Source organism: Primulina tabacum, chromosome 1 (genome assembly GCF_025594145.1).
Source record: "Primulina tabacum isolate GXHZ01 chromosome 1, ASM2559414v2, whole genome shotgun sequence".
In the NCBI taxonomy this organism is placed as follows: domain Eukaryota; kingdom Viridiplantae; phylum Streptophyta; class Magnoliopsida; order Lamiales; family Gesneriaceae; genus Primulina; species Primulina tabacum.
The window spans coordinates 58884425-58905522 of NC_134550.1; the positions used below are offsets into that span (position 1 = coordinate 58884425).

The 21098-nt window shown below is 33.6% G+C and overlaps 2 protein-coding genes, 1 non-coding gene and 1 pseudogene across 4 annotated transcripts; 3 read left to right on the forward strand and 1 right to left on the reverse strand.

The window, feature by feature from the left end:
* The first annotated feature begins 6855 nt into the window (after positions 1 to 6855).
* On the forward strand, positions 6856 to 9408 carry LOC142514946 (uncharacterized). Its single transcript, XM_075619779.1, has 5 exons — positions 6856 to 7055; positions 7102 to 7166; positions 7417 to 7698; positions 8268 to 8332; positions 8977 to 9408. Exons 1-5 carry the CDS (start codon positions 6856 to 6858, stop codon positions 9406 to 9408), a joined length of 1044 nt encoding a protein of 347 aa, XP_075475894.1.
* A 986-nt stretch (positions 9409 to 10394) lies between these two features.
* LOC142555578 (protein ESMERALDA 1-like) lies at positions 10395 to 18797 on the reverse strand. Of its 2 annotated transcripts, none has more exons than XR_012822437.1 (11): positions 18409 to 18797; positions 16841 to 17375; positions 15406 to 15475; positions 15016 to 15083; positions 14823 to 14911; positions 14161 to 14358; positions 13299 to 13503; positions 13056 to 13223; positions 11607 to 11774; positions 11297 to 11501; positions 10395 to 10955 (listed from the first exon to the last, which is right to left on the reverse strand). XR_012822437.1 is itself a non-coding variant. In XM_075666511.1 (11 exons), the coding sequence occupies exons 2-11, from the start codon at positions 17204 to 17206 to the stop codon at positions 10793 to 10795; spliced, it is 1686 nt and encodes a 561-aa protein (XP_075522626.1). In that variant the 5' UTR covers positions 17207 to 17375; positions 18409 to 18795; the 3' UTR covers positions 10395 to 10792. The 2 variants fall into 2 exon arrangements, 1 of the variants encoding a protein (XP_075522626.1); XM_075666511.1 differs by having other exon boundaries at positions 11297 to 11487; positions 18409 to 18795.
* Positions 17806 to 21088, forward strand: LOC142514962 (putative sulfate transporter 3.3; annotated as a pseudogene).
* Positions 18896 to 18977, forward strand: TRNAS-AGA (transfer RNA serine (anticodon AGA)). The gene has a single exon. It is a non-coding gene; the product is annotated as a tRNA-Ser (tRNA).
* Positions 21089 to 21098: the final 10 nt, after the last annotated feature.

Here is a 21098-nt window from a genome sequence, read left to right on the forward strand (position 1 = left end):
AATGCTCATTGTTATGAGCTGTTGATCCATAATTTTCACTGCCATATTGTGATAAGGTTTTTGAGCTGAGCTTGCACTTCCTTCATAGTCTGTCTTTGCGATTATACTTACAAAGCTCTTGCCAAATAAACCAAGTTCTTGGAGTTGCTTTGATATTGTATCCTTGCACGATCCTCCGATGATAACCACTTGCATCAAATCTGATTAAATGACCCGATTTTCACTTGAAAATTCGCCATTTGATATACATCCGTAAACCAAGAAAGGAACTTCAGTTTTCCAAACATCACCTCAACAGCTTGATGACGTTGAAAACTTATGTAAAGAATAACTACCCCATTTTATGAAATGTTTGGTTTTTGCACACCATATTGGCCTTCTTGATCCGCCTCAACTCATTTGTCAGGTAAAATTCCTTCTTAGACCGTATTGAAGCCACCTTGACCTAGGATCCAGTTTTCTATATTAGAAAGCGTAGAGTTCGAGCACCTTTTTTTTCAATTATTATTTATATTCTGAATTGAATTCGAGTTTGTGAATTTAAAACAATAATACAACTTAACTCATCAAGATCGGGAGAAAATACAGGAATCTGAATGATGGGATGAAGCTTTGATTTTTCAAAAACAAATAATCAGTATGAAAGATCGAAAAGTATGTGTTTTGTGAGATGATTTCACGAATCTTTGTCTGTGAGACGGGTCAACTCTACCGATATATACACAATAAAAAATAATATTATTAACATAAAAAGTAATACTTTTTCATGGATGATCCAAACAAAGAGATCTGTCTCATAAAATAGTGAGATCATTTCATATAAATTTTTACCAAGATCGAAAGCCCTTCTTGTATTTGGTTGGAAACACTCCCATTTAACTCAACTACATCAGATGCAAGAATATCCCAATCTAGTTTAAACTAAATGACGTGACGTTGACGGGTAGAAAATAATATTAATTGTCTATTATTTTAAAGTTATTTAATTTAGTTCGATTAAAAATTTGTGGACGTGTGAGTAATATTTTCAAAGCTGGGCCTGAGTTGTGTTTCCTGAAATGTGCAATAAAAGAACATTCTTACAGAGGTCCAGTGACCCGACGAAGAAAGCCCGATTATATAATTGCCGCTATTATGTAAACCCCAACCTACTCAATATTCATTGAATGAGACATTAATTCATTAACATTTAATTAAAGGCGCGTTTGGGTAGTTGATTCTTTTATCAATAATAACCAGACTGATAGGATCAGTACTGCGTGTGGGACCTTTTCTCTTATATAATAATAATTCAATTATAGCTTTCCAATTTGGATTCAGATTTTATAATTTTTTTCAAATATTCCAAAAAATATTGAAAAACAAGTTAATAGACACAAAAATATTTTCTTATTTTTTAAAAAAAAATAAATTTGAACAAACATTCATTTTGTAGAAACAATTCCAATTCCAATTCCAATGAAGTTTCTCTTTAGGTCTAATCTTGGGAACATGAATGTTAAATTTTAATAAATTAAATGGTTTCCTCGAAATCAACCAATTTGACCTTGTAATAATTAAATAATTTGCTCTTCACACAAATATTATTGATTTCCCGCTGAAGTTTGTAATTTTATATTCATATAATGTAAAATCATTAGTAATTTATATCATAATCACTAGAAAATACAACAATATTTTTACTGGCCAGAGGCATCTTCTTAATATTAAATATTTATCTATTAAAATAAAATACAAGAAGCATTTAATTAGCCAAATCTTCTATCTGGTTGGAAAGGAAAACCAAATTGTTTTAGATTTTACTTTAACGTGTTATAAAAATTTTAAATGAACTATGTTCAAACTCGTCTTTTGTAAGAGTAATTGGATTCCTCCCGTGGATAAATTAAATACATTCCTAAATTAATAACATAAAAATAAGCATATATATGTTGGAGCATTACCATATATAACATATAAAGTATATAATAAAACTTAAAATTCTTTTTTTTTAAATCCCATTTTATGGGGTGTAAGGACTCGAACCAGAGTCACTACAAGGGGAAACAAAGTGAGATTATTAGAGCTAAAGCTCGGTCTCAAAAATAAAAATTTAATATCTTATGAATTGTTGAAAAAAGATTAATTGACAGTACTTCAAATTTAATACACACGGAATGAAACCCAAGTTTGGGTGAAGACCAATGGTTTTCTCGGACTCATGTTAGGCTGATTAAAGGACGCTCTCTAATTAGCTGTCTAATTAATTGCTGTTTAATACTACATAGTCTTCAACTAATACATAATTACTTCGCTCAATCGAACAATTTTCCTCTGACATTGCATAAAAGATTCAGACAAATCAAGGAGGTACTAGCTAGCACCACACAGTTGGCGTCAAATATGTATATATAAATCTTGAAATTTCATGTCAAAATAAGCCTGAATAAATATATATTTATACCATAGGATGGGCACATCTATACATAGAGCTAGCTACTAGGTATGAGCTTTTGAAAAGTCTAAATTTTTTATCTAAATATTTATGCCCTAAAATTATACTAATTCATCACTCGATATAATTGCAGGCTCATTGATTGTATGTATATACCAAGCTAATATGCAGTCAAAATGGAAAAGAAAGAAATACCAAAAACAGATAGAGTAGATGAACACCAGTAACTACAGCAATTAATACATAAACAGTAGTGTTTAACAGAAGGTGCAGAAGGAAAAAACGAGAGAAAACACTGCAATGGAAGCAAGAGCATTAAACACCATTCTCCACAGCTTATTTTCTCTCTTTTTTTGTTTTTGGGCGTTGTCCCCTCTTTCTACCAATTCAAAAACAGCACTGAAAAAGCTAATCTCAGCTTTGCTACCATTAATTCTAATTCACAATGGGTGAAAAAGGGAACAAAAGACTTATAACAGAAAGAACTTACAGCCTTTTTTAGGGTTTTGAGATCTAAAATTAAACAATTAGAATCCATGGTAGCAAAGCTTCTAATTCTCTGTATGTACCTTAGTTATGAAGAGGGTTGGGTCCTGTGTGTATTAATCTCTTCTCTTCTTCGTACAAATCCTCATTCTTCGGATCAATACCTCCCATTTGTGAAGATGGACCCGAAGTTCTTGCGTGATACGGGGACGTTTCGAAGAACCGGGATTTTCTTGCCGGAGACCACTTTATTGAACTGCTGATACTGTCACTCTTTTCAGCAGAAGATAGACAAACTTGTAGGGTTGAGATTAAGAGGAAAGCAAGAGAAAACGCTAAAATTCTTGCTGTGGATTTAGAATTAACTGTCATTGTTAACAGCAATATTTTTTAACTCCAAATCTGCAGCAATATTCGAGCAAGAAATTTGAGCGTAAATTCCTGGAAGAAGCTGTGATATATTTAAGGGTTCGATCACATGATCAGGACCCTTGATTCTTGGAAACTTCTTATATTTTCTTGTCCGAATCTTGGAAGTCTGAACCCTGTTTTCTTGTAATATTCTAAACAAGAAGGGTTTTGACATTTATGTTAATTTGGGCATCTTCGTAATGCAAGCACACATAAAGAAATAGTTTAGTGATGTTTGGAGAAATGAAAATGGGGGGAGTGGGGACTGTCCAGTATTAATAGCCGTTGTCTGCGGAATATATATAAATAAATCTACATTTTAAATATGAAAGTGAAGTGTTTTTAATCTAATATTACTTATTTCTCTACTCCGATATGAATCTATATGGCAATATTTTTAAATACATTTACAATATTTCATTAGGTAAATAAATATTTAAATATTAGCAAATTAAATGTCGGAGGAACGTGGACTGAATCTCAATTGGGAGCCCAATCCACGAAAACATAGATTAAGTTTTATATATTATTACGATATAAATTATTCATAACTATACAACTTTCTTTTTTTTTTTTAAAAAAAAAAGCAAGTTTAAGGTCAAAACTAGCTTATCTTATCGCGATCATAATTAAATTTAAAACAAAGCTAAATTTAATCTAAACTAGTTAGAAAAGTTTGCGATAAAAATGGGTCAACTCTCTCTCTCTCTCTCTCTATATATATATATATATATATATTATATATATATATATGGTAGAACATCGAAAATAGCTAAAAGTCTTTCTCATAAGTAAAACAACTTTGCAAGTAGGACATGATCCCTGTAGAATCCGGTAATTTTATACTGCCAAAAAGTATATATTTATTTGGTACTCAGTGTGTTTATTTATATAATATTTGAGCAATTGGAATGACAGGCAAACTTATATACAACGAGACAAGAAAATGACCAGATTTCTACAATTGTTTTTGGGATCTTGCTATTGGACTTATCCATCACCTCAAAGTTTTAAAATGTTAATTATATTTGGTGAACAATTTTTCCCCTTTAATTTTTGGAAATGTACAACTACGTTGGCTTACATGTTTTATTCGAAACACTTCAGTACTTTATTGTTTTAAGGGTTTTGTTAGAATTTCTGCATGTGTCTCTTCGTATTGTTTCTAATTTATCCTGAGACAAATATCTTAATATCATTTCGCTATTAATTAATTAGAAACAAAAAATATATCTTCCCATCCAAAAAATTTAAAATTAATGTTTTCTTTTAAATAAATTCATCGCACACTCGTAAGGAAGATTCTTCTTTTCTCGTTCGCACCATTTTAAATCTTAATCTTAATATTTATATTTTAAAAATAATTGCGAGAAAACGGTATTCCAAAACATAATTTAATTTATATTTTAGAAATTTTTGGATATAATTGAAGTTAATATTTATTAAAGAGTAAAGATCCCAAAACATTATATTTTTGGTAGAAATTGTTTGACATTACATAATCAAAATATTAATTTCATTAACAAAAAAAATATTATTTACGTAATTAATGATCAAATACATTGCACAAAATGATATTGGTCACTAACTTCAACTGGCCAACCGTGCAGTTCATTTCAACGTATGTGACTTTATCTTTGAGGATTCAGTTCTTTTAATTTGTCTTTAACTCGCATTGTAGTTATTAATTAATGTTAAAAAAAACTTCGATATAGCCAAAAGACACATCAAACATGAGATTTTGAAAGATAATTAAAAAATAATTATTTTTTTTTTAAAACAAAACAACAAAAACAGGGGTCTCTTTTATTGCCAAGGGAAGCTTATAAATTATAAATTACGCCCACAACAATATGAATGAACGGCTCAGTCGATAATTTTTTTTTATGGAGTGATAAATTAAATGCGTTCACAATAAATAAATAATGCAATTTTATATAATTTGTAAGCAATATTTGGAGTACACGTGTTGATGCTAGACATGTAGTTACTAGGTAGTGTCAAACAATGACGTAATTAATGAGCCCAACAAATTTAATTAATTTAGTTGAGAATGAGCATTTAACCTACACAAACGGTTCTTTTGAGTTAATGAGATCCTACTTGTGTGGGCAATATTCTCATTTCATTTCAACGGGTAAGATCTTGTTACACATACAATTTCAAAAAAAAAAAAGTGGGTCCTATATATACTTAGGCAAATCTTGATCATCCATCCTATCATGTGGGCAATACCTACATGGATAGGATGACATAAACCGTCATTTTGATACTAATTAAGCATAAATATTAAAAATGAGAGTCTCTCTTCAGATTCGTACAATTTTTTTTAGTAGATATCTTATGAGACGGTCTCACGATATATCTTTATCTGTGAGACGAGTCAACCCTACCGATATTCACAATAAAAAGTAATATTATTAGCATAAAAAGTAATAATTTTTCATAGATGACCAAATAAGAGATTCGTCTCACAAAATACGACCAGTGAGAGCGTCTCACGTAAGTTTTGCCAAATTTTTTTTGCTGAAAAAATATCTTTTTCCTCGTTTCTTGACTCGGAAATAAGTTACGACAATTTTAGAATTAATTAATTAAAGAATAAACTGGAATAAGAAGAACTGCGAAGGTATCTTGTGGGGCAAAAGACACGTCGGCACGATGTGTTGCTCTGCTTGAACAGCAATCTGGGTGGTTCGGTTCTTTTTTTCTATTTTTTTATATAAAATTTTGTTCAATTTTTCGATAATCCTGAGATTTCATAGCTCGACCCTGACTTAAAAATTCTAACCGATCACAAACGAAAACTTGATTGTGTTGACGTTGCATGGGCGCAGTCTGCAGACTGCCGTATACTATTCAGTCTATTCTTGTTGTTTACATGAAACTATATAATTATTATATAATAATAATGACATTGTTATTGCTATGATGATGATATTATTATTATTATTTTGTAAGAAAAAACATTGAAATCTCAATGACACAGTAGTTGTCATTATGTATATCATCATTGTCACATCGCGTCGCGTCTACCCATTTTCAATTCTCAGACAAATCTTGCCTCTAACCTTCTCATTTCTGTTTCGAATATAATATAATTAACCAAAAAGATGGCTATATATATGCCAACATGTAACAGTCGAGGTGCGACTGTGAACCGTCAAATCCGAGTGTATCATATATATATATATATATATATATATATACACGTTCAAATGGATTATATGTATAGGTCAACCTAGTCCTGTTACTCGTCTATTCTTCAAAACCCGAGAACCCTTAAATTGCTTCCCTCGTTCACCATTCATTTCGTTTGTTACCTGTCATGTCTTTTTCACTGAATCTCAGACACCCTATATGCCTACATTTCTTGGGCAGGGCATGGAGAATATACTTTATTATAAGCAATAACAACTACGTACCCTATTCAAGTTGACATAAACCCATCACCTATGCAGCACAAATTTGCATTTTCTATATAAAAAGGCAACGAAAGTTACAAACAATTAAATTCACAAACAATGTGGATGGTGGAGTGTAATGATCATTGCAAAGATTTCAAGACGAAAATTGAATATACGGTTTACAGCAGAAAACGTCGGCAGCTGATGCCCAAGATGGAGCCGATTAGTAGCAGCACCGGAACAATAATGAGTGGACAAATTATCTGCCATTCCAACTCCAGCTTGTTACTGCAAACACAACTCAAATATCCTTGCAGGTACTCATTCTTCCACTACACATGCATCTCTGTCTGTGATTTTTAGTTTCTTTACATTGTCTAAGCCGGTCTTGTTGAATATGGATGTATGCTGGTTGACGTGGCATATATGTACAATGTTTATACTGTCTTCAAATCATCTTGGAAATTAAATTGTTACACGATCACAATGAACGAGATACGAAATATACGCTAACGTAAATGAGAACCTCCCTGAAGTATTTTTAACATCAGTGATCAGTCGGCCCTTTCGAATGTTAAAAAAAATAAATCAAATTCCGTATAGTTTTTATTATCAAATCATGAGTATGGCCTTGATCTCGTCCTAAGATCAAGTTTCTGATTCCGTCCCCTGTGTAAGGTGCAGCAGGGTATGATGCATTGCCATTAGTGAGCACAAGATGGAACCCAACTCCAGAACAATTACAGGTACTCGAGGAAACGTACAGACGAGGAATCAGAACTCCAACGGCTGAACAGATCAGGCAAATTGCTGGCAGGCTTCGAAGATTTGGTAAAATAGAGGGCAAAAATGTGTTCTATTGGTTTCAAAACCACAAGGCCAGAGAGAGGCAGAAGAAACGTCGCCAGCTTGAGTTGTTATCAGCTAAACAGATGGACTGTGTTGAACCCAAAGAACCAGGTAAACAAAATTAAACATTTTATCTATATATGTGTGTGTGTAAATTGTTCAATGTAAGAAAAATAAGGAGCTAAGAAATTTTTTTGGTAGGAGTCAAAAAATTCTAGATCAAACGAACATACGTCAAGTTTGAAAGGTTAACTATTTTCAGACGAACCTATATATGATTGTCCAAGTCACTTCTTTTTTTGTCCAAGTGGCTTTTCTTTTTGTCTAACCCACTTGATATCTATCTAATCCGATCGATTGCGTAAAGCTCTTTCGATACAATCAAATAGAAAGCTCCAAGGGCGTAGGTTTTGTTCTTTGATATCAATATATATTTTAGCGAGTTTTACGGACCTACTGATCGAATGTTGGACGATATTTTCGAGTTACTATGGAAGCTAATCGAGTTTAATTTGATCTGTTTGACCTTCTAGTATAGAAAATCATATGCATGCATGCATGCATGTATGTTTGTTACAGTGCCATTCATTCATGATTAGGTTTGTGTGTGTTTTTTGTTTTTGAAAGAATTGATGTAAAGAATTTAGAATTAATTACCCATATCCGGATTTGATTCACAGGATACATGCGAAGCGAACATGCCAAGAAATCAGGTGGCCCCTCAAACTGCGGCACACCTTCAGAGGTCTGTATATGTTCCTCAATATCAAGAAATTTGTTGTCTTTTTTACCCTTATTTATAAATTGATCGGTACCACAGAAGTCTACTTCAGATGTGGTCAAGGAAACACACTTGCAAGACATGACTAGTGACCAGAATAACGAGTTTCTAAATGCATCTCAAAAACTTAATTAAATCGTTGTGGCATAATAGAACTTAGAAATAAACATATTTTTTTATTTGCTATCAAGATCAAATGTTGTTAGCATTCGTAGAAAATGAAACTAAATATAGGAAGGAAAACAAATATAACACAAGATTGGACGATCGTCCCGTCCAACTCTCAACCTCAAACGACAAATCTTCGCATTTCAGGAAAAATAATTTCATGTATCCGTTCTTTTTGGCACCAAAAATCATATTTTCCTCTCTAATAAAGGTTCAAATTCGACCTTTGTTTGGTAACATGAAGTATATTATAAAAAATTAAACTAAAAAATATTAAAGAAAGGGAAGGGCTGACTTTGTATGATAGGTAAAAGAACAGTCCTCAAATCCTGCATTTTATACATTCTGTTGGCTCTTTTGTCACGAAAGGATTAGAATTTCTTGGGAAAAATGCAAAAATCATTCAGCTTTTCATTAACTGTTTTGATATTTTTCTGCAGGGTTCTGTATCAAAACATAGGGCGGTAGAATCAGAACGTGAAACAGTTGGATTAATGACACATTTTGAATTGAATTTGCAGCAGAAGACAGCAGCGAAAAATAATGAAATCTGCTGCAACTTGGACCTGACTTCTTGTATGTTTCCCACTCAAATTTCTGCACAAAAAATTTATGCAGCCCAAGAAAATGAAAACCCCTTTTGTGCACTAAATCTTAGCATACCCTCGCCTTCGAAGAATGATGATTTAAAGATTAATTTTGAAGATGGGATTCAAGAAAGCAATCAAATTCTTCAGCTGTTTCCAGTTGGGAGTATTAATGATTGCAAAATTGTTGGTCCCATTGGAAAGGAAGAAGCTTTTACGAGAAATCATGGAACCGAATTCAAATTTAATTATGAGTTTTTTGAGTTTCTTCCCACAAAGAATTGATGAAAGGGTTTCATAATTAGTTTTATGTTAATGCTTTTACATTTCTTTTGTACCTGTAATGGTTGGGTCTAGTTGATCATCAATGGACATTGCCATTTATAAATAATAATTGGAATAATGGGTAATGTGCATTACTAATATTTAATTTGGGTGGTCGCATCCCCTCATACTTTATGCTTAGAAAAACTAAACACAATAAATTATTTAATATGGAAAAAATAAGGTAAGCTAAAATGAAATGGTGTAGTTATTGTTGCTATTTATTTTAAATAAATAATGAAATCATTATATATGTTGGATAAAATGAGAGTGGCTACTGCCAAGAGACCGACCATGCAATCTTCAGACAGAATCTAGAGAATGAAGAAACAAAATTTTCTTAGCTTCTGACCTGCCTATGTCCGAAAACATAAAAACCATATCACCAACAAAATTCTTGCATTTATTGAAGAGTCTTGCATTTATAATTCTTATAGTACTTGCACTTAAAATTTTTACATTGCCGGCCCTGCATAGCTATCACGCAAAGGAGATTTATGGAAAAATGCTAGGAATAATATGATAATCATCACAATAAAATTGTTGGAGCAAACATTTGATCTGCAAACAAAGTTGACCTAATTAAGAGTTTCTTGGTTTCACATGTAAGCAATCGTCACTAGTATCATTTGTGAAAGAAGTTGAACAACACAAAATAGGATTTTTAAGCGTCTGACCATTTATGGGTTGGTCATTTTATCCCTAAAACTATCCCAAAATTTTTACTACCCATTGCTTGAGGTTCTAGCATTGCACACTGCATTAATGCTTAACCCAACGGCAGCCACATGTTGATCTGACAGAATCTTGAGACTGACTCTTCATTCTTCAAGAGCAAAATCCTCAAATTTACCCTTAATTACAACAGGGATTAATCCTTGAAATAAATGCTCTGTCCCCTTATCGTAGTACGGTGATTTCATGAAAAAAAAAAATTAAGGCAAAAATCAACACAATCAATAAGAAACACAAACGGGAACTTGCGTTGATGAATTCTGCTCTTTCTGCTTCTAATGGCTTGTACACTTCTATTAACTTTCAAAACCGTGAATCTTGTTAGCCCTAGTCTAGTCAAGAACAGCTCAATAATGTACAGTACGAGCACAGAAATAGCATCCCTATTGGCCTCTTGTATCGACCCACAGCTTGTTAACTATAACAGCTGAGACAAAGAATTGACGGATAGTTAATGCCTGGTATAACAGGTGCCAGAGAACAGACGCCTGTAGTTCCAAAATTTGAGTATCTGCCGTCCCTCCAAAGAGAGTGGCAAAAAATGAACTAATCACAATCAAGATACAGTGTTTGCCAGGATGTCAACTTATCCGGTTCTATCTAGCAAAATTCATGTCACGGATGACAATCTTGAATCTTCTGTCTTGTTCAATTTGCACATGCAATCTGGACATGGAAGTGAATAGATAGAGTCATTTGGCCTCTTAAGTTCAAAACCTTTTGAATCACTGTGTGCACGCATATTAAGCATGTTCTTCTTGAAGCTTTTCCATCTGGGACAAAGAATCAACAAAAAAATATGTATTATTATAAGAAAAAGGTAAGAGAGAAGAGATTCAAGTGGAAGGTAAAACTATTATCTTCCATGCTAAAGCAAACATAATTTCATTAAATTGGTGTAGCAAAGCGTGGCGATCAGACTTAAAAAAACATCATTTATGTCCAAAAATGAGTAATGCTTAATAAACAGGTACAACTAAACTTCCAAATTAACATACTAGATAACAAGGTCAGAACAAGCGCCTTATTGACAAAGAAAGAAAAAAATTTGTGGCGAAACCACAAATTGGATTGTCGTAACACCATTAGTGAACAGGTAAACTAAAGGTATTACCCAATATTTGGATTGTCAAATAATAGCGCCAACTTCCTCTTGTCAGGCTTAATTGTTCGTGAGTGTCCACTATACTGATATCTTCGATGTCCCAAAAGGAAATGAGGGAAATTTCCACCTTGAGTGGTAACAAATACTTCACTGTGAAGACAAACAGTGTAGTCTATAGCAGCCATTCTTGAAGAGTAATTCTGAAAATAAGCAACTTGAGTCAAAAGTGTCATAGAGTGGGATGAATCCAAAGTGAATAAAAAAAGAACAGGACTTGGAGAACATAGGTATAAAAATAGATATTTGCTTAGATTTAGACCTGAAATGGAGCTAGTTCCTCAGCAGATGCCAGCATCTCTTTCGTCCGTAGCAACGGAAACATTTCCAGCAGCGGAGCCATGTTCCTTTCAGAGTCGTATATCCTTCCAGATGCTAAATAAATAGAAGTACTTTTGTCAAAGCCCATCCCCCGTAGCATCAGACCTACCTAATCAATAATAGCCATTCAAGGATTATGCAGATAAAGACTTTATCAGGCAGCGGTATATAAGTACCAAATGACTTGAGAGGAATAAAGGTGAAGAATATACAATGAAGTATTGTGAGGGATCTCATTGAAAAGACGCAAGACCAAGCAATCATAACAGTGTAAATACAAATTAACATCAGCAGAATTACAAATGAGATTATCAACCTTGGTAGTGATCTTTGCTACAGATATGTCGTAAACAAAGAAACATAAAATAAAATAGGTATAAATAATTTTTAAGGGTGAAATTTTGTAGTCTATAATAATGACTAACCCAGTGGTATTGATTTTTAAACAGTTGAGAATATCTATGTTACAACCTTAATTAACAATCACATAAAACAGGACACATACTTATACATGACTATTCCAAATCTTGGCAAAATCAATTCACTTCAATTCACTTGGCAAAATCAATTCACTTCAATTCCCAATGGATGGGTAAAAAAAAAATAAAATTCAAAGAACAAGCATTGTTTGGCAAACCATCATAATAAAATACTTCACTCAAATCTAAACAGATTAATCTCAATGAGTTATAAACGCATCTCTCAAAAGTTGGAGCAAATAACCATACCAAAGTAAATACTGGGTACAAACACAGACCATTCAAAGGGTTTCAGGAAGGTCAACAAAAAAAGAACTTAGCAAGGGTTAGAGCCATTCCCCACAAGCCTCCACAACCTCCCTTTACTTTCTGGCACAACTTTTTTAGTGAAAGAAGGAATAAAACCGTTGTAACACCCCAATGCTAACAGAGTAATTTTTATGTGCGTGTTTATTTGAGCAAGTTATATTTATTATATTCTTGATTATTGAAAAAATGAAAAATTATACATGACATACAACTTGCCATTTAACCAATTTTGCACTCAAATTGATAAACAGTAGTATAATGATGAAACAGTAGCTGCTTTAAAAATTCGTGAGGACAATATCTGAACTAAACATAATCATTTTGATAAATGTTATTTCATATATTAGGCTTGAAAGAAGAGAATGGTTATTTACTACTTTAAAAAAATTAATCCGGAATTTAGTAAGTAATGATTGGCTCATTTAACAAACCCACAATATTTTTGGATAAACTCAATAAATTGTAATATCTACATGGGTAATCCGAGCCCCACAGCATATAATAGAAAATATAGAGAAGAGTCGTGGTTCATCAGAAACAAACAGACTAGCAAAGAAATATGAAAAGGAAACTGAAGATGGTGAAAGTACAAAAGATAATACCTCTAAAGGTGTTAAGGGACATTTCCCGTTTAATCTGTTGGCTCCAGGACGGATGACTCGACCAGGTTTAGTAAATTTCCCTTTCCAGCCTCGTTCTCTTGCAGCATCCATGTCAATTTTTTCTTGCTTCCCACCATCGTATATACAACAAGAGAAAGCGACCATATCCTAGAGAAGAAGATATTAGCACTTTGCTTTTGCAAGTGTTCAGCTAAGCGAAAGTCATAATCCACCCCGACTAACCTCCTCAAATCGAAGATGAACAGATACATACTTGCCACTATTATTTGCACTTCGTTCTTTCATTCTTACAACCAAAGCTTCGCCTAAAGTTAATATTGGATTCGAAAACTTTAGAGCTTGATAATTTGCCAAGCATCTAAGACGTTGTACCACCGAAGGAGCATCAAACGATAGTCGATTTGCAAAAGGTGAAAGCCTTATAATCCTGAATTGAACAGTTGCAAATGGTAGAAACTTTAAATTTCGAAAAACCAAGTAAAAAATTGTTCAAGCATCTATGATGAAAAGAATAGCTGAGAAAAGATACTAATTACGCAAAAAGGTGATAACTACTTCTAAGCAATGATGGACAGACAAATGCCCAAGAGAGAAACCCAACATGACTTAAGCTAGAAAATATCGAAGAATTGCCTTAATAATGTCAATGAACGTCAAGGCAATAGGAGAAGTAAACAAAAAAAGCTCCAATATAATCGTATCCAACTCTGAAAGTTAGAATCATGTTGATCATACTAACTCCCACAAGTATTTGCTGAAATACAAGTAGAGCAACTAAAAGGAATCTAAGACAGTCACGATGCATCACATGAGCCCAGAAAGAAAACGAAACATGGAAAACGAGGGAAAAACAACGATAGAAAAAGAACAGAAAATAAAAGAGAACAAGCAGATTGTAGAACTATTCACACCGAGACATAAGATTGAAAACTCAAATACTCGTAGATATTTCTGTTTGAAGTTATATCCATCAGGACATAAGTAATCATCTATGTAAGTTAAAGTCAATTTCCAAATCATTATTGCCACAGAACACATTACACAGAGGGTCAAGGAATAAGAACAAGTATTCAGAAGGACTCACTTTTCTTCTAGCAGCTTGGGAAGTACTGTATTCCTATAATACTGGATGGATGACCATGCTTTTATCCTGAAGTTGTGCACATTGCTCATGTTATAGTCAAACCGCTCCATTATGTACCCTGGAACAGTTTTTACTATCTGGACATCATTTTCCAGGGTTTTCATAAAAAAATCTTCATCATATATGTCACCAAATTTGCTGCACACAGAAACAGTATAAGAGACGCGGACAACAATATCTTTAAAACAAGAATAACATCTTGCACAAATTTCCAATAGTATGATCCAAGAGAGTATATTCTTAATTGCAGCCATTCAAGTTACATAAAACATATTTTTTTGGAACATAAATATTAATCCAATACAGAAACTACAATACATTGAGAGAGATCTACTTGTTCAAATACTTATAGAGACAATACATGTAACTAGGTATTCTGGGTCAGGTAGTGAAATATTTTCATATATCCATTGTAGAAAATGAAACAATCAATATTATTGATTTAAAGAAGAGAGGCCGAGTAACTTCAAACTAGTACAGACACAACTTATTTTTTTGTTATCTAATATTTTTTTCATGTATGCCCCAATTTTTTTTAAAAAAAGTAAACAGAAGAAATAGCTTTTGGCAGCAAGATTTTGCACAGATAATAAAATACCCGCCTCGGATCTCTCCAAATACTGTGAAAGTGGAAGTTTGGAATCACAAGAGTTGCATTAAGGTAACCTGCCACAGCCACCGCATTGCATATCTGGAAGCGCCAGCACCAATGAGATATAGCATGTTGACCAGCGCAAAAATATGAAAGCACAAACTGCAATAAACCATGGAATTAATGATGCTAACAAAGCATACCGACGTTCTCTGCTGATTCAAACCGCCATTGGCCTCCACAAAAATATATCCATTTGACTCCTGCAAACCTGCAATGATAAGTAGATCTACTGCTTAATATACACATCTCAATCTCTTTTCGGAAGAACAGATTCAAATGCAACTTAAAATACACGTCTTAATCACTTTCAATAAGAACAAATTCATGTAATGACATAGTAGCAAATATATGAAGTTAAAAAAATGGAGGAATTGACACTTTGATCAAAATTAGATCAGGAAACCCTTAAAATCCTGAGTCCTGACTACATTACCTCCATTCACATCTACTTTAAAATTTCTATTGCCTGATGTTTAGAGGAAAACAAATACAGAGAATGTAGAATTTCTCGTGGTGAGAAAGTTTAGCACCTTCTGTGGACTTGTTGATGCACGGTCTCCATTCACCACCTTTATAAGAGTGTTTCCATATGGTCGATATCTACAAAGTAATAAAATATTTCTGTAAATAAAATTTAGAAGAAAAAATATAAGACATTTAGGCACCGTTTGGACAACTATTATAAAATGTTTTTGCAAAGCTGCTTTTTAAATTTTTTTATAAAAAGTTTAAAAGTTATTTTAAGAATAAATATGTGTTTGGACAACTATTTTATAAAAATACTTTAAGAGTTGAAATGTTGTTTGGCAAACTATTTTTTGAAAAAAACGATTTATAGTTAAAAATAATTAAGGAGGTGTTTGGACAACTATCGAATAAAAAAATTTTATTCTGGTTTATTCATAAAACATATAAAAAAACATCTCTCAGTTATTTTTTAAAAGTATAATTTGATAACATTTTTAAAAATATTATTTAAAAACATTTTACAAAATATTATCTAAACAATACTTAGTTTTTCACTTATAAAACACTAAAAACATTTTTAAAAGTACTTATCCAAACGGAGAATTAGGTACAAGAAAAAAGAGTGAATTGCAACTTATCTTCTCAACAAACATAATTTGTCATTTAAGCGCATCTTAAGATCAAAATAATGGGTAACTTATTCACACACCTGATAGGCATAACCTAATACACAATCCCTTTTACACCAGTCTCCATAAAATGGAGCAATATATAATACTTAAATGTCAGAATGTAACACAAATATAAGTAATGACGCTCAATCCACATCAGACAAAGCACTCAATGATTAGGAAACTTCAGTAGCTTGAGGGATGTAAGAAAAATAATTAAGAACGTTTTGGTGTGAACTTTGGATTTTTCTCTTCTCCAAGATACAATACCACATTATAGCCGTTTGTTTAACTCAATTCAATTCTTCAGAATCATCCAGTCGAAACCATCATAATATAATGGAAAGCCTTACACCATATAATGAGTTAAAATAGATATAGAAAATTTAGACGAATCCAGCAAATAAAACAAAGTAAATGTGGATATCGAATCATATCCATTAGCTACACCAGGCAGAAACAATTGAACTAAATCAGAGATCTCAAAAACAGATAGCCTAGAGCTCAGATGCTTAAGATAATGATTGTGTACTCAATCAAATTTCTAAATTAATCTCAATATTTCTTCGTATGATACAAAAAATTATATTGTCAAAAGCTAATGTGCCGTGAAAATTCCGAGCTTCACAAGTTGTATTTTAAGCAGAGGATAGTGACTCCTATACCAAGAGAAAATGAAATAGAAGAATGTTTAAAATAACCAAACAGCCAGGTCACTGTCAAGAACCTAAAATACATCAATTCTGATTACATCACCATTTCATATATATATATATATATATATATATATATATATATATATATATAATATATATGTTCCACTAACCGCATCGCCATAGGAATTATCGGAGTCCATTTCAGCGCGGACCTTCTCGTACAACTGCGGGCTTCGATAAACCGACCCGGCTGTAGGCCTGTGCTTGATAACAGGGACGACATCAAACGACACCGTTCCCATATAAAAAAGCATCCCGCCAATATACAACAGCGGAGCAAACAGAAAAATCCCCTGCCGCTTTAAAAGGACGGAGAGAATGATCCACGTGAGACGCTGCGCGAGTGTCTTGGGCGCGGCGGCTCGGGAAGATTTGGATGGGCGGTGGCGGTAACGCGGCGAGCGTGAAACTGGCGACGCCGGCGGCGAGGAAGGGCTGCTGTTTCCGCTGGTGGGTAGACGATTGTAAGCTTGCATCGCTCTCTTTTCTTCACAGCAACATCATTCCGTGAAACGATCGAAATCATGAATAGAGGGAAAGCGTGGAGACGGTGGGCACGTGCTCTGATGGAACTGTGAACGAGAGAGGGGGGAGTGAAGCGGGATTAGGGCTTGTTTGAGTTCCAGACTAGGATCCCCTTCTTCCCTGTTATTTGATACAGTGCTCAATTATTGGATTAACATTTTTTATTTTGTGTATATAATAAATAAATAATTAATTAATTAATAATTTGATAAAATAAAAGGAAAATATATAAATTATGAATAATATACCACTTGAAACAATGTCTTATAATACAACTTACATCACCACAATCAAAATATTATTATAATAAACTACCAATTAGCAACTCCTTTTTAAATAATAATAAAAAAATTTATTGCATAATTAACAAAGAATGAAAGTCATAGGTTGTGCATGCAATTAATAAACACTGGATCGATTTTTCTAAAGGAAGGATCAGGAGTAGTCAAATCATACGCATTTCATGTACGGATGGATCGATTGTGTTTCATTTATGTAACTAGACCCTCCACCGTACGGGCATGCACATGTATGTCAAGAAACAATAACTATGCAGCTTGGGGTTGGATTCAAGCACGAGGGAATTTATTGCAAGTTGGACGATTTCAAAGATTCATCAACACCACTGTTGATAGATTCGTAAGCAATATTGTATGAGCGGAGCCATAAATTTTAACAAGGGTCCCAAAATGGACAGATCTATTCTATCACATCCAGCTGTCAAAGAACCCCGAACGCCGAACCAGCACCAAAATGGAATTATCTCTACTCCGATCCCAAGCAATCTCATTAGCCGGCAATCTCGAATGGTCTGAATCGAGTTCTTTTTTTTTTTTGTCTGGAGATTCTTCAACTCAAATTATAAGCTGTAATGCCAATTTGTGCAAAAAGCAATATTGCCAGAAGCCACGTTTATTAACCTTGCTAAAAAGATACCAAAAACCATCTCGCCCCTCCCTCGAAATATAAAACCGGACTCAGCAACACTAAATCTCAAGCAACAATTCCATCACATTACATATGGATCAATCACGCAGAATCCCCAAGATGTCTTCATCGATGTACAACAGATATATACACTCAAAAGTTTGAAAAACAAAAGAAAACAAAACAACGAATCGGTCAAAATACAAATTAAAATCCAATAACATACAATTTATTCAGGCCTTTCAACCAATTTGGCTTGTGTTCCACCATATTCAGGCAAGAAAACAGTGCCACCCTCATAAAATGCAACTGGGATACTTTCCCAGCTTTGTCACGCAACCCGGCCAGGTCCAACAGCAGCCACTTATACATCCATGGTTTCACAGCAGCAACAGAATCACAAAAATGAAAAAATAAAATAAAATTGTACCTCGGGTGATTTTTCTGATATTAGAATACCAGCGGTTGTTTTTTACGGTGGCAAGATTATCTCTACAAGAACCCAGCAAAGAGCTGGGTCAACCTTTCCGCCATGGCTTAGATTGAATAGGTCAGAATTTTCTAGCAAGCTAGGCGTTTCTGGGCAATTAAGAGAATAACTTCCACATACTATATAAAGGGTTTTACATGGTTTACAGATATTTGGCTTGGTCAAGTATGTCGTCGAACCCGAAAGTCTATTAGTTTTAATCGAACACAAAGTTTAGCAACAGGTGGTCGTGCCGGAGTGGTTATCGGGCATGACTAGAAATCATGTGGGCTCTGCCCGCGCAGGTTCGAATCCTGCCGACCACGTTATTTAATTTTAATTAGAAATTATATTATTTTATATGTAATAACTTAAAACCCAATTTTTCAAACTTCTTTTCGTGACAAAAGTTATACTTATTATAAGAGTTAGACCTTTAGATAGTACAATAGTTTTTTATTATCATCTAAACAATCGTATCTACGTTAAAATAATTTAAAAAATTTCCAAAAAAAATATTTAAAAAAATTTTAGTTCTAAATTGGTCAAAATGTGATAGCACATAAAATAATTTCTATTATTAAAAAGTTAATTATATATACCTCCCTTAAAGTTTATCATAATAAAAAAAAAAAACTAAACTAATTTTAAAAATTATATATATCTTCTCTCAAATTTACATTTACATAGAACTTTTTATCGTGCGTCTCTCATGAGTTCGAGCAGATTCAACAACGTTCGAGCAGATTCACTAACAAAACCGAGTCAGGGCAAACATGGCCAAGCATTGCTAGTTTTTTTCTAATTGAATTTTTTTTCCCCTTAATACAAGAAGGATTGAATCCTCCTTCATGGAGCATGTTACATTTTCATGATAGCTACTTGGGGGGTTGGTCGTACGTCAAAAACATTTGATTCAATTTTTCATTACAGGAAGGAGGAAGAACGTACCAAGTTGATGGAAACAAATTAAAGAAATGATAGCAATTGGTCTCATGAACATAGTTGGGTCTTCAACTTCTTGCTATGTTACAACAGGTGCATGCATTATTACACCCTAAACTCGATCGTTGTCAGAAATAAACGATAAATATCAAATACTTTTTAGTTGCCATAAGTGGATCAATGACTACAAAAATTCAAAGAATACATGTGCTTTTTCAAGATCAGCTGTGAATCACAATGCTGGATGTAAAACTGCGGTGTCTAACATAATAATGGCAATAATGATTATGGTTATGCGTCTCTTCCTAATGCCACTCTTTCAGTACACACCAAATGTCGTGTTAGGGGCCATAATCGTCACTGCAGTGGTTGGCCTCATTGATGTTCCAGCTGCATATCAGATTTGGAAGATCGAGAAATTCGATTTTGTTGTGATGTTACGTGCTTTCTTGGGTGTCCTCTTCGTTTCTGTTCAAAATAGCCTTGCCATTGCTGTAAGTTCCTCGTTCTCCAACAATTTTCAGGTCCAGTTCTATTTAAGGTTACCAGGAAAATCAAATCAAAACTTGAAGTCTGGGATGCTTTACACCTCTCAACGATTAAAATAATTTCTAGTTCTGCAGGAGACACAATATTCCATATATTGTTTGAAACTATATTAGTTGGCACTTGGCTCAATAAATTGAAAACTGATAGTATTTAGCTTTGTGGATTTAAGGTGGGAATATCTATTTTCAAGCTTTTACTGAAAGTTACGAGGCCAAAAACAGTGTTGATTGGGAACATATCCGATACAGATGTTTATTGTGATATTCATCATTATACAGAAGCCATTAGTGTCCCTGGATTCCTCATCTCGAGTATTGAAGCTCCAATCAACTTTGCTGATACAACTTATCTCAAAGACATGTTTGTTGTCGCATGTTTCTCTTGTTGTATTTTCGTGTTTCCCCACTATATTTTCCTACCATAAATCATTTTTATTTTATCAGGATTACAAGATGGATAGACGAACACGAATCGGAAGGTGAAAATCATACCGAAAAACGCCTTGGACTTGAGTTTGTGATACTTGATTTATCTGGTGAGGATATTTACAAATAAATAGTTAAAAAGTAAAAAAAAAAAAAGCTTAATCAAATTTTTGGTAATTATTTTAAGCTGTGAGTTCAATTGATACCAATGGGGTCGCATTCTTCAAAGATTTGAGGATGGTATTGGAAAAGAATTTAGAGGCAAGTTGCCTTGTTCTCAATTTTGTTCACGTTACATTAGTCGTTAGTGTTGGAAAGAACTTTAAAATGGCTCGTGCTTATTTCCTACTGTTTGTGCTACAGCTGGTATTGGTGAATCCGCCCGGTGGGGTGATTGCGAGAAGTTGCCACATGCCAACGACGTGAAAGAATTAGCAAGATCAGATTGCTTGTTCTTTACAGTTGGGGAAGCAGTCCCTTTTCTTCAGACCAATATCAAGAATCAGTCGACTTCGTAATATACGATTG